This window comes from Mandrillus leucophaeus, unplaced genomic scaffold (genome assembly GCF_000951045.1).
Source record: "Mandrillus leucophaeus isolate KB7577 unplaced genomic scaffold, Mleu.le_1.0 Scaffold1353, whole genome shotgun sequence".
Classification (NCBI taxonomy): Eukaryota; Metazoa; Chordata; class Mammalia; order Primates; family Cercopithecidae; genus Mandrillus; species Mandrillus leucophaeus.
The window spans coordinates 263,869-278,175 of NW_012101314.1; the positions used below are offsets into that span (position 1 = coordinate 263,869).

Below are 14,307 nucleotides of genomic sequence, written 5' to 3' on the forward strand. Positions count from 1 at the left end.
GTATGATCTCGGCTCACTGCAACCTCTGCCTCCTGGGTTCAAGTGATTCTCCTGCCTCAGCCTCCTGAGTAGCTGGGATTACAGGCATGTGCCAGCATGGCCGGCTAATTTTGTATTTTTAGTAGAGACTGGCTTCTCCATGTTGGTCAGGCTGGTCTCAAACTTCTGACCTCAGGTGATCTGCCCGCCCTGGACTCCCAAAGTCCTGGGATTACAGGCATGAGCCACTGTGCCCGGCCTCAGCTTTTTATCATAATATTTTCAGCAGATAACAAAATCTCAGTTATTAGAAAATAAAGTGATGTGTTTAAGTGTATTTAACATGCCAATATTAGAATTTTCAAACATGATTTTATTTTTATTTTATTTTTTTGAGACCAAGTCTCGCTTTGTTGCCCAGGCTGGAATGCAGTGGCGCGATCTCGGCTCGCTGTAACCTCTGCCTCCCTGGTTCAAGAGATTTTCCTTCCTCAGCCTCCCGAGTAGTTGGGACAACAGGCACCTGCCACCACACTGGGCTAAGTTTTGTACTTTTAGCAGAGACGGGGGTTTTACCATGTTGGCCAGGCTGGTCTTGAACTCCTGACCTCAGGTGATCCTCCCACCTCCACCTCCCAAAGTGCTGGGATTACAGGTGTGAGCCACTGCGCCTGGCCTCAAACATTATTTTAGATCATTTTTTTTTTTTTCAAAGTAGTCACAATTCTTCACTGAGAATGAACACATGCCAAGGTTAGTGGGTTTGATCGTTTGAAAAATGGCAACACCATTCATCTTAAACATTTCCTGACTTTTTACTATGGAACCTCTCATGGTATAAAAATGCCTTTTAGATTTTTCAGAGCCAAAATTAAAATACCTTAGAAAAAAATCAGGCCAAATCTTTGGAATTCAAAGTGACTGAACACCTAAAAGAAACACAATATAAAACTTGCCAATTACATGTCTTCCCAGAGGTCTGGACTGAATTTCTTTCGAATAATTTGGACATTTCTTCCCTTTGCCAGTGACACAGGAACAACACCTCCAGAGAGTGGTATCTTTGGATTTATGATAAACTTCTCTGCATTTCTTGGTAAGTACACAATAATTAGTACAAATAATTGAAAAACGCACAATTCCAAGTGAAGTCAGATGTGTCATTTTTAGTTTGTGTATAATTTTTATTTTCTTTAGTTTTTCTGAGACAAGGCTGGAGTGCAGTGGCGCGATCACGGCTGGCTGCAGCCTCAACCTCCCAGGCTCAAGCAATCCTCCCACCTCAGCCTCCGGAGTAGCTGGTACGACAGGCACACACTACCACGCCCAGCTAATTTTTTGTATTTTTTTTGTAGAGATGGGGTTTCACCATGTTGCCAGGCTGGCCTCAAACTCCTGGGCTTCAGTGATCCACCTGCCTTGGCCTCTCAAAGTGCTGAACTTACAGGTGTGAGCCACTGCACACGGCCTTGTGTATAATTTTTTTAAAAGCACAAACTTTGCAGCTAGATTTTTGTCCTACGTTGAGAAACTGAAGTGAAAAGATATAAAAAATTATGGCTTTATTAGAGAACGATACTTTAATAAGTAATTTGTAACAAGATTTGCTGTAGGTGGTTTTAAATACCAAACTTCTGGAATGGATTTTAAGTGCAATTTGGTTTTTAAAAGTGTCGATTTATAGTCAAGACATTTATGTAAGCCAAAGACACCCAATGTGTAAGCTAAGTTTCCCAAAGTGTATTCTGAAGGCAAGCTGATGAAAAATCACCTGGAGCTCTGGTAAAGTGCAGGTTCCTGGGCCACGCTACTCAACCAGAACCTTTGGGAGTGTGGGTTCCTGAAGATGTGTTGTAAACAAGCACTCTAGGGGACTTGGATTCTCACTAAAGTTTGTGGACCATTGACAAAGGCATTATCTTACCTGTTAGAGAAAGGGAACAGGTGGAGTAAGAATTAGTATGATTTTTCTTTTCAATTCCTCAGATGTACCTGAGATGCAGTTGATAGGGTACAACCTTGTCATGAACCAATTAATGTAATGCACATTAATTACAACTATTGTACAATAAAGCTCAGTCTTCTATAAGGTGATCCAAGTGTACAGATATTAGATGTGGGGCTTTTTCTCTTAGTCCTTCTATAATCTCCCCCCATGGAAAAATCAAGTGTTTGCCAAGGGCCTATCTTTTAACCAGTGCTTTCTGTTCTTCTTTACTGGTACAGTGTGGGAAGGGACAGTGATGCTGACCCTACTTAGTGACTTGGCATTTTTGGAATCTGTTCATCCTACTTGGTAGCGGGAAAGTTTCACCACATCACCATTTGTAGTCCTCCTAAAGTTTTGGAGGTGAGCAAGGGGAAGTAGCAATATGGAGTCAATCAATCCCAGTGCCCTCTTACACCATCCTTGCCAAGAAACCAGACTTGGAAAATAGAGAGATTATTTTATCACAGCAAGTGATAAATACAGCTTTTGCTTCTGAATAAAGCAGAAGCTGACATAAGTATATTCATTTAAAATAGTCTATGTGAGCTCATGCCTGTAATTTTAGCATTTTGGGAGGCTGAAGCAGGACGATCTGTTGAGCCCAATAGTTCAAGACCAGCCTGGGCAATGTAGTGAGATCTTGTCTCTACAAAAAGTTAAAACAGAAAAAAAAAAAAAAAAAGAAAGAAAGAAAGAAAGAAAAAAGAAATTAGCTGGGTGTGGTGATGTGTGCCTGTAGTCCCAGTTACTTGGGAGGATAAAGTGGGAGAATTGCCTGAGCCCGGGAGGTCAAGGCTGCAGTGAGCCATGACTGTGCCACTGCACTCCCACCCAGCACCCAGGTAACAGAGCAAGTCCCTGTCTCCAAACAAACAAACAAAAAATTATAACAAGTTATTAGTTTTTAGCCTGCTTTTTAAAAATTCAGGAGTAGATACATTATGGCCATCATACTATGTAAATATATACACAATTACTTTATCCTTTCCACACATGCATGATATCCTTCGCAAGGATGTATTATCATTTATTTAATCAGTTCCCTATTGTCCAACATTTAGGCTATTTCTGGTATTTTGTAATTCTAATGTTGAAGTGAACATCTTTTAAATGTATCTTTGCATATTTGTGTGAATTTTTCTATAAGATACATTTGCTGAGTTAAAGGGAATACAAATCTAAAATTACGATAGCTTATTCAACATTTACTAAGTACATACTATATGATAGGGTTTGTGCTTGTTTATGGCTTAGTGTTGAGGTTACAACAGCAAACAAAATGGACAAGGCCCCTGCTCTCATGGAGGCTACATTTTATTGCCAAATTACAACAAATGGTATTTGGTTAATTTACTAGCTATTTGGAAAAACATACCTTTACCATCCTCCTCACATCATACACAAAAACCAATTGCAATTTAATAAACAAGCAAAACTATGCAATAATTAAATTACAGGAGAATATTTTTTAAACCTTGGAATAGAAACTTACACAAAACCTAGAAGAATTGACAGATAGGAGTAGATTAAAAATTAAAACTTCTAAATGATGAAAGATACAAGAAACAATGTTAAAAGACAAATAGCAGAGCAGAAGAAAAATTGCAATATTTATAGCAGATAATAGACTAATGGACATAATGTGTAAAAAGTAACTACAAATTAGAAATCGACAAGCACAAGAAAAGAATAAAAAGAAAATTGTAAACATGCATTTCTCAGAAGAAGAAATGCAAATGACCAGTAGATATACTGAAAGTTGCTAAATCTCACTAATGATCAGAGAAATGCAAACTAACCCAATTAAGTTGCATTTTCATTTATTAAATTGATAGTAATTAAAAAGGCAAAGGCGTAAAAATTTGCTCGCAAATTCTGCTGGTGGGAGTCTGAATCGTTAACGGGCTGGAGCAATTTGGCGGTGTTTCTATTGTGTGTAGTTTTTTAACCCAGTAATATTACTTCTAGGAACCGGTCTTTCAGAAACACCTGAAAGTGTGTCCAAAGATTTATATACAAGAATAGTCATTGCGTGTTGTTTGTAGCAGGAAAAACATGGAAACAATGTAAAAATTCATTCGTAGGAGAATGAGGAATAAATATAGTATCTCATACCATAGACCATGATGAGACCCCTGAAAACAATGAAGTAGATCTGTTTGTACTTGCATAAAAAGATCTCCACGGTACATTGTTAAGTGGAAAAAGCAAGTCACAGAGTAACACATGTACTATAATAGCATTTACATGAAAAGGACAACAGCCAAGATATGTGTGTGTGTGTGTGTGTGTGTGTGTGTGTGTCTGTTCATGATGCGGAGAGAGTAAGATGGAGTCAGGAGGGACAGGGGTGGGAAAGTGGGGAGACTTGCAATCGGTACATTTTTAAAAAGTGAAACAAAGCCTCTTTTGTTTTTCATCCTAAAGAAATCAAATTATGAACATTCATCAAAGTTCTCTTCTTTTTCAGGTGCAGCCACGATGTATACAAGATATAAAATAGTAGAGAAGCAAAATCAAACCTGCTATTTCAGCACTCCTGTTTTTAACTTGGTGTCTTTAGTCCTTGGATTGGTGGGATGTTTTGGAATGGGCATTGTCGCCAATTTTCAGGTATAACCTGGAGCTTTTTCAGTTAGGAGGAGTGGTGGAGCGCATGTGTCTGAGGAGAGTAGCGGAAATGCAAGAGGCACACTTATGCCATTATAGCTATTAAATGCTTGATGAGTTTACAATAAGTGGGTTAGTTTGCTTTTTAAAAACAAACCTTTAACATTTGGAAGTCAGGGCCAAGCGTGGTGACTCACACCTGTAATCCCAGCACTTTGGGAAGCCGAGTTTGATAATGAGGTCAGGGATTCAAGACAAGCCTGACCAACATGGTGAAACCCCATTTCTACTAAAAATACAAAATTAGCCAGGTGTGGTGATGCATGCCTGTAATCCCAGCTACTCAGGTGGCTGAGACAGGAGAATCATTTGAACCTGGGAGGTGGAGGTTGCAGTGAGCCGAGATCGTGCCACTGCACTCTACAGAGCAAGACTCCATATCAAAAAAAAAAAAAAAAAGCATTTGAAAGTGAGTTCTGGTACTTGGGAGAAATGGGGTGCACATTTGCATATTTATGAGAGAATGCGTGATTCAGAGGAGGCCTTGGGCTTTGCATTGCTCCATGTTCTCATTGATGTGGTTTGATGTGTTGGGAGAGCTACTTCAGCTACTGTGATGATTTTATTAACAGTGTGAAAATATTTGTATGTGTTTACCAATTCTACCATTTAAACCTCTGGTATTCAAAGAGGAGGCTCTCGGTGACATTTCCTTATATATGTTTTTTTTTTTTTTGAGACAGAGTCTCGCTCTGTCCCCGAGGCTGGAGTGCAGTGGCTGGGTCTCGGCTCACTGCAAGCTCCGCCTCCCGGGTTTACGCCATTCTCCTGCCTCAGCCTCCCGAGTAGCTGGGACTACAGGCGCCCGCCACCTCGCCCGGCTAGTTTTTTGTATTTTTTTATTAGAGACGGGGTTTCACCGTGTTAGCCAGGATGGTCTCGATCTCCTGACCTCGTGATCCGCCCGTCTCGGCCTCCCAAAGTGCTGGGATTACAGGCTTGAGCCACTGCGCCCGGCCCATTTCCTTATATTTTTATGACAGTATGCATTTTGTTTTTCATAACAACAAACATTTATTGAAATTTTCCTGTGACACATGTTTATGAAAATATTCCATATTTTAACTCAGACAATTATAATAAAAGCCTTGTAAGATAGGCACTATTATTTTCCCCATTTATCAATGGTAAAATGGAGGCCTAGAGAGGTTAATATTTTCCCAAGATTAGATGAATAATGCGTGGCAGAGGTGGGCTTTGAATTGAAGTCACCTTCTTAGAGCCCGTGAGAGCTGTCCTTAATGCCAACATGAAGAAATACCTGTGACAAAAAAAAGCAAGTACACGATACATAGTTCTACCATCAGGAAGCACACACACACACAAACTATAAAAAGGAAGACCTAGCATTTATCATTTGTCTAGTACAGTGTGGTTATGGTTTAATGGGGGCTAGTATAGATTTATCACTTTATCCTCTGAGTAACCACATCATAAGAGATACAGATGTCAGTTTTTAAACCGTGTAAGGGCTGACTTTAAGAAGAAAACTTAAGTGGTTAAATAATTTCAACTTTTGGTTCTCCTTAAGTCTTCAATGATGTGATTAAATCTTCACAAAAACCAGAAATAGAATCTTAACTTCTCAAGGAGCGAAGTGTTTGACTTGTCATTGTTCTGATAACTGTATCTTTACAACTTCCTTGTTTGGTATCCCGTAATTCATTTTCGTCATGCCAGGAGCAAACCAACTTGAGCCAGCTCAGGAAGATTTTGAGATGTGAGGGCAAGAGAGAGTGTGACTTTTTTTTTTTTTTTTTTGGTAGAGACAGAGTCTCGCTCTGTTGCCCAGGCTAGAGTGTAGTGGTGCGATCTTGGTCCATTGCAACGTCCGCCCTGGGTTCAAGTGATTCTCATGCCTCAGCCTACTGAGTAGCTGGGATTACAGGCACCCACCACCATGTCCAGCTAATTTTTGTATTTTTAGTAGAGATGGGGTTTCACCATGTTGGCCAGGCTGGTCTTGAACTCCTGGCCTCAAGTGATCTGCCTGCCTTGGCCTCCCAAAGTGTTGGGGTTACAGGTGTGAGCCACCGCACCCAGCCATGATGATTTTTCTTGAGTTGCAGTAAATCACATTTTTGAGAATTTCACAGATAATCTTTTTCCCAAATGGGTGGGTGAGATGGCTACTTTTTGGTGTGTCCTCACTAACTTCTGTCAATACTTTATTTTCCCTCAGAAAGTTTTCTTTTTGAAATTCTGTCATTTGTGGCAACGTGGATGAACCTGGAGAACCTTATGCTAAGTGAAATAAGCCAGTCACAGAGGGACAAATACCGAATGCTGTCACTTATATGTGGAATCTAAGAAAATCAGACTTACAGAAGGAGAGAGTAGAATGGTGTTACAGGAGTGAAGAGGAAGACGAGGAGTGGGGAGGTATTGGTCAAAGGGTACCAAGTTTCAGTTAGACTGAATTAATAATTCTGGAGATCTATTACTGCACAGCATGGTGACTATAGTTAATAATAATGTATATTTCAAAATTGCTAAAACAGTAGATTTTTAAATGTTCTCATCACACAAAAAAGAATAAGTATGTGAGGTGATTGATATATTAATTACCTTGATTTAATCATTCCACAGTGTAAGCATACATCAAAACATCTACAGCCAGTTGTGGTGGCTCATGCCTGTAATCCCAGCACTTAGGGAAGCCGAGGCAGGAGGATTGCTTTAGCCCAGGAGTTTGAGACTAGTCTGGGCAACATAGGGCAACAAAGGGATACCATGCCTCTGGAATCACACACACACACCCCCCTACAAGCCTCATAAATATGAACAATTATTATTTTTTGAGATGGAGTCTCGCTCTGTCGCCCAGGCTGGAGTGCAGCGGCACGATCTTGGCTCACTGCAGCCTCCGCCTCCCAAGTTCAAGCAAATATCCCTGCTTCAGCCTCCCAAGTAGCTGGTATTACAGGCACCTGGCACCACACTCAGCTAATTTTTGTATTTTTTAGTAGAGATGGTGTTTCGCCATGTTGGCTGGGCATGTCTTGAGCTCCTGACCTCAGGTGATCCGCCCACCTCGGCCTCCCAAAGTGCTGAGAGGTGTGAGCCATTGCGCCCGGCCTATAAACAATTATTATTTGTCAATTAAAAATAAAAATTTTTAAAGTTTCCTTTTTAGAAAAGAAACTTTCCAAGGTTTAACCCTGTCAGTATTCACATATTCTTTTTTTTTTTTGTTATTATCTTTTAAATTACCAAGAGAGTTTCTGAAAAGCAATCCAAAAAGAGTGCCGGGTTTTAACTTTATGGAAAATTCATGTCTGATCTAAAAATCATTTCTCTGATTTTTTGATTGATTGATTGATTGATTGAGAAAGGGTCTTGCTCTGTCACCTAAGCTGGAGTGCAACAGCACAATCATAACCTTGAACGCTTAGAATAAACCTTGAACTCCTCCTGTCTCGGTCTCTTGAGTAACTGAGACTACGGGTGCGTCACCATGCCCAGCTAATTTTTATTTTTACTTTGGTAGAGATGGGGTCTTGCTATGTTTCTGAGGCTGTTCTTAAACTCCTGGCCTCATGTGATCTTCCCATCTCTGCCTCCCAAAGTGTTGGGATTACAAGCACAAGCCACCTTACTCTGTTGTATTTTATTTTTCATATATAACTTCCCTGAATCTATATGCCCATGCTAGGAATCTTATTTATTTGTATTTGTATTTTTATATTTATTTTTTTAGACAGGGTCTTGATCTGTTGCTCAGGCTGGAGTGCAGTGGTGTGATCACGGCTCTCTGCAATCTCCACCTTGTGAGCTCAAGCAATCCTCCCACCTCAGCCTTCTGAGTAGCTAAAACTACAGGTTCATGCCATCACGCCCAGCTAATTTTCATAGCTTTTGTAGATTGTGACTGCCTCTTTTTTTCTTTTTTTTCCACTTTTTTTCTTGTGTTTCACCACATTGCCCAGGTTGATCTTGAACTCCTGAGCTCAGTGATACACCTGCCTTGGCCTCCCAAAGTGTTGGGGTTACAGGTGTGAGCCACCGCACCCAGCCATGATGATTTTTCTTGAGTTGCAGTAAATCACATTTTTGAGAATTTCACAGATAATCTTTTTCCCAAATGGGTGGGTGAGATGGCTACTTTTTGGTGTGTCCTCACTAACTTCTGTCAATACTTTATTTTCCCTCAGAAAGTTTTCTTTTTGAAATTCTGTCATTTGTGGCAACGTGGATGAACCTGGAGAACCTTATGCTAAGTGAAATAAGCCAGTCACAGAGGGACAAATACCGAATGCTGTCACTTATATGTGGAATCTAAGAAAATCAGACTTACAGAAGGAAAGAGTAGAATGGTGTTACAGGAGTGAAGAGGAAGACGAGGAGTGGGGAGGTATTGGTCAAAGGGTACCAAGTTTCAGTTAGACTGAATTAATAATTCTGGAGATCTATTACTGCACAGCATGGTGACTATAGTTAATAATAATGTATATTTCAAAATTGCTAAAACAGTAGATTTTTAAATGTTCTCATCACACAAAAAAGAATAAGTATGTGAGGTGATTGATATATTAATTACCTTGATTTAATCATTCCACAGTGTAAGCATACATCAAAACATCTACAGCCAGTTGTGGTGGCTCATGCCTGTAATCCCAGCACTTAGGGAAGCCGAGGCAGGAGGATTGCTTTAGCCCAGGAGTTTGAGACTAGTCTGGGCAACATAGGGCAACAAAGGGATACCATGCCTCTGGAATCACACACACACACCCCCCTACAAGCCTCATAAATATGAACAATTATTATTTTTTGAGATGGAGTCTCGCTCTGTCGCCCAGGCTGGAGTGCAGCGGCACGATCTTGGCTCACTGCAGCCTCCGCCTCCCAAGTTCAAGCAAATATCCCTGCTTCAGCCTCCCAAGTAGCTGGTATTACAGGCACCTGGCACCACACTCAGCTAATTTTTGTATTTTTTAGTAGAGATGGTGTTTCGCCATGTTGGCTGGGCATGTCTTGAGCTCCTGACCTCAGGTGATCCGCCCACCTCGGCCTCCCAAAGTGCTGAGAGGTGTGAGCCATTGCGCCCGGCCTATAAACAATTATTATTTGTCAATTAAAAATAAAAATTTTTAAAGTTTCCTTTTTAGAAAAGAAACTTTCCAAGGTTTAACCCTGTCAGTATTCACATATTCTTTTTTTTTTTTGTTATTATCTTTTAAATTACCAAGAGAGTTTCTGAAAAGCAATCCAAAAAGAGTGCCGGGTTTTAACTTTATGGAAAATTCATGTCTGATCTAAAAATCATTTCTCTGATTTTTTGATTGATTGATTGATTGATTGAGAAAGGGTCTTGCTCTGTCACCTAAGCTGGAGTGCAACAGCACAATCATAACCTTGAACGCTTAGAATAAACCTTGAACTCCTCCTGTCTCGGTCTCTTGAGTAACTGAGACTACGGGTGCGTCACCATGCCCAGCTAATTTTTATTTTTACTTTGGTAGAGATGGGGTCTTGCTATGTTTCTGAGGCTGTTCTTAAACTCCTGGCCTCATGTGATCTTCCCATCTCTGCCTCCCAAAGTGTTGGGATTACAAGCACAAGCCACCTTACTCTGTTGTATTTTATTTTTCATATATAACTTCCCTGAATCTATATGCCCATGCTAGGAATCTTATTTATTTGTATTTGTATTTTTATATTTATTTTTTTAGACAGGGTCTTGATCTGTTGCTCAGGCTGGAGTGCAGTGGTGTGATCACGGCTCTCTGCAATCTCCACCTTGTGAGCTCAAGCAATCCTCCCACCTCAGCCTTCTGAGTAGCTAAAACTACAGGTTCATGCCATCACGCCCAGCTAATTTTCATAGCTTTTGTAGATTGTGACTGCCTCTTTTTTTCTTTTTTTTCCACTTTTTTTCTTGTGTTTCACCACATTGCCCAGGTTGATCTTGAACTCCTGAGCTCAGTGATACACCTGCCTTGGCCTCCCGAAGTGATGAGATTACAGACATAAGTCACTGTGCCCAGTCTTTTATTTATTTCTATATTATTTTTTGAGACAAGGTCTCACTTTGTTGCCCAGGCTAGAGTGCAGTGATGCTATCATAGCCCATTTCACCCTTGGTCTCCCAAGCTCAAGTGATTCTCCCACCTCAGCCTTCCAAGTAGCTGGGACTACAGGCACGCACCATCATGCCCGTCTGATTTTATTTATTTATTTATTTAGAGACGGAGTCTCACACTGTCACCCAGACTGGACTTCAGTGATGCAATCTTGGCTCGCTGCAGTCTCCATCTCCTGTGGTCCAGTAATTCTCCTGCCTCAGTCTCCCTGGTAGCTGGGATTATAGGCATGCGCCAGCACGCCTGGCTAATTTTTGTATTTTTAGTAGAGACAGAGTTTCACCATGTTGACCAGGCTGGTCTCAAAGTCCTGAACTTGTAATCCACCTGCCTCAGCCTCCCAAAGTGCTGGGATTACAGGTGTGAGCCATCATGCCTAGCCATGATTTTTTTATTTTAATGGAGATGAATACTTGCTATGTTGCCCAGGCTGGTCTCACACTCCTGAGCTCAAGCAATCCTCCTTCCTTGGCTTCCCAAAGTGTTGGGATTATAGGCGTGAGCCATAGTACCTGGCCCACGCAAGGTATCTTAGGTATACAGAAACTATATGATGTGTAGAAGAGTCAGTGCAGTCATATTTGAATATAACACAAATCACGTAATGAATTTCTCCCCTTATTTCTAGGTTTGATACTAGGAAATATATTTCCTTAGAAATAAGTTAAAATGTCTGTTTTTTTTCCTGCACCTCCCTTTCTTATGTGGAGAATGCAAATTTAATATCAGTTCATTTGTGCTCCAGCTTGAGGTTGAACTGTCTGGATGGCAAACATTGTGGTGCTGGGGAAGCCCAGGTGGCCTAGGTCAGAGGGAAGCTGGGGGAAGAGTATGTTCACTGTGACCTGAGGCCAAGGGGTGGCTTGTGGCCAAAATCAGGCTCTCCTGGACAACACTTTAAGTTGCCCTTTGCAAAGCTTGCCTTTTCAAGTTTAAGCTGAGACCCGGTGGTTCCCTCTAAATGTTCCTCGCCTGGAAGGTTGGTGCCCAGTGCACATTTGAAAGGAGCCAAGGCCGGATGTGGTGGCTCATGCCTACAATCCCAGCACTTTGGAAGGCTGAGGTGGGTGGATCACCTGAGGTCAGAAGTTTGAGACCAGCCTGGCCAACATGGAGAAACCCCGTCTCTACCGAAAACAGAACAATTAGCTCAGCGTGGTAGTGCACGCCTGTAATCCCAACTACTTGGGAGGCTGGGGCACGAGAATCGCTTGAACCCGGGAGGTGGAGGCTGCAATGAGCTGAGATCTTGCCACTGCACTCTAGCCTGGGTGACAGAGAAAGACTCTGTCTCAAAAAAAAAAAAAAAAAAAAAAAGAGAAAGGAGCTGAAGGTGAGGCGCATTCTGAGTGTGTACAGGGTCTGCACCGACTTTCTGCCTAGACTGGCATAGGGACTGCCTTCTGGTTGAAATGGCTGGTTACAGGATGGTGGGGACACGAAACTTGTTTAGAAGCTGCCTTTGAAAAAATAATTAGCTGGAACTGGGCGTGGTGGCATGTGCCTGTAGTCCCAGCTACTTGGGAGGCTGAGGTGGGAGTATCCCTTCAGCTCAGGAATTCACGGATGCAGTGAGCTATGATCAGGCCACTGCACTCCCGCCTAGGCAACAGAGTGAGACCCTGTCTCAACAGAAAAAGAAAAAAAAGAAGAAGAAAAAGAAGCTGCCTCTGCGTAACAAAAGCAGTGGTTTTACTTAGATGGTGTGTTCATTTGAGGTGCCTTGGGAGGGATGAGTAGAGATTATCAGGGAGCAGGGAGCCTAAAAACCCCAAACCACCCTTGGCACCGTCATGGAACGAGTCATGTATTTTTCATTTTTTCAATCATATCATACCAAAGTTTACTGATTATATCAAACAAAAATCTCTGTAACGAAAAAGGCAGAGCTGAGTGCGGTGGCTCACGCCTGTAATCCCAGCACTTTGGGAGGCCGAGGTGGGCGGATCATGAGGTCGGGAGTTTGAGACCAGCCTGGCCAATGTGGCAAAACCCCATCTCTACTAAAAATACAAAAATTAGCTGGGCGTGGTGGCATGTGCCTGTAATCCCAGCTACTTGGGAGGCTGAGGCGGGAGAATCGCTTGAACCTGGGCGGCAGAGGTTGCAGTGAGCCGAGTTTGTGTCACTGCACTCCAGCCTGGGCATCTAGAGTGAAACTCTGTCTCAAAAACAAAATAAAACAAAACAAAAAACAACAACAACCAAAGAAAATTGTTATCTGATGTGTATCCTATAATCTTCACTGCAAACACGCAAGACGGAGATGATTATGCCCATTTTTAGATACGGAAATCAAGGCTTTGCAGTAACGTCACAGAGCCTCATGGTGGAGTCAGGACTTTTAATGCAGTTGTACCAGACTCCGAAGCCCACCATATTCAACCCTCCCACCTCTAAGGCAGACCTTTCCTTGTCCCATGAGCCCAGGTTCGCTGTGGAACAACCAACTTTTTGGTATTAATTTCAGGACCTGGAAGGCTTTTCTTTTGGTAGTCAGACAGCCACATTTTCCAAGGAGTGGTGCATCTGTGATGACCAACGGCTCAAAGCAGCCCAGAGTGAGAGTGCTCGCGGCTCAATGTTGACAAACCCACCCAGAGTAACGCACATTTGTGACTTTTTCTCCAGGAGTTAGCTGTGCCAGTGGTTCATGACGGGGGCGCCCTTTTGGCCTTTGTCTGTGGTGTCGTGTACACGCTCCTACAGTCCATCATCTCTTACAAATCGTGTCCCCAGTGGAACAGTCTCTCGACATGCCACATACGGATGGCCATCTCTGCCGTTTCTTGCGCAGCTGTCGTCCCCAGTATCCTTTTTCACATTTGTGCCTTGTTAGAGGAATAAAACATTCAATGACACTTGTTAAAGAAGGGTAATGAAGACTTTGTAGGGACCACTGCAATGGGGTCTGACAGCGGGGTAAAGAGATGGGGCTTGACTCTGAATACATCCTTGGCAAGTGCGAATTTATAGCCAAGGAGTAGGATGAGGTCAGTGGATGGAAAAGTACTAAAAGGAAACCTCCAGGATGAGGGGGATTCTGGCTAAACCAACCTAATAGGATTCTTGTTGAGTACTGGCCATGTGATCAGACATCACCTGAGAAGGGTGGTGGAGGAGGAACCCAATCAGATATTGAGTGTGATCAGATATCAGGGTGGGGGTTCCTTGCTAAACTGACTTAGCCAGGGGTTCTTTGCTGAAACTGGATCTTACAAGGAAGTGCACAGATGGACCTAGGAGAAGTTTCAGGAGCTTGACTAAAGTTCGGCAAAGCAAAGGATCTTTGTCACAGTTTCTTAGCAAAGTTTGACACTTCCTTTCCCCACAACCAAAAAAAAAGAAAAAAAAAAAGCAAAGGACAACAACCAAGTTTCCACATTTTTCAGAAAAACAATTGGGATAAAAGTATAGATCAAGCTGGGTGCGGTGGCTCACGCCTGTAATCTCAGCACTTTGGGAGGCTGAGGTGGGTGGATCACCTGAGGTTGAGAGTTCAAGACCAGCCTGACCAACATGGAGAAACCATGTTTCTACTAAAAATACAAAATTAGCCAGGTATGGTGGTGCATGCCTGTAATC

The 14,307-nt window shown here is 42.1% G+C and overlaps 1 protein-coding gene across 1 annotated transcript in view; it reads left to right on the forward strand.

The window, feature by feature from the left end:
- Nucleotides 1–14,307, forward strand: part of DRAM1 (DNA-damage regulated autophagy modulator 1) — a 57,271-nt gene that overhangs the window by 29,954 nt on the left and 13,010 nt on the right. The window contains exons 2-4 of the mRNA XM_011973201.1: nucleotides 1,008–1,075; nucleotides 4,440–4,582; nucleotides 13,354–13,531. Of these exons, the coding sequence (XP_011828591.1) occupies nucleotides 1,008–1,075; nucleotides 4,440–4,582; nucleotides 13,354–13,531 (389 nt within the window). The remainder of the gene's footprint in view (nucleotides 1–1,007; nucleotides 1,076–4,439; nucleotides 4,583–13,353; nucleotides 13,532–14,307) is intronic.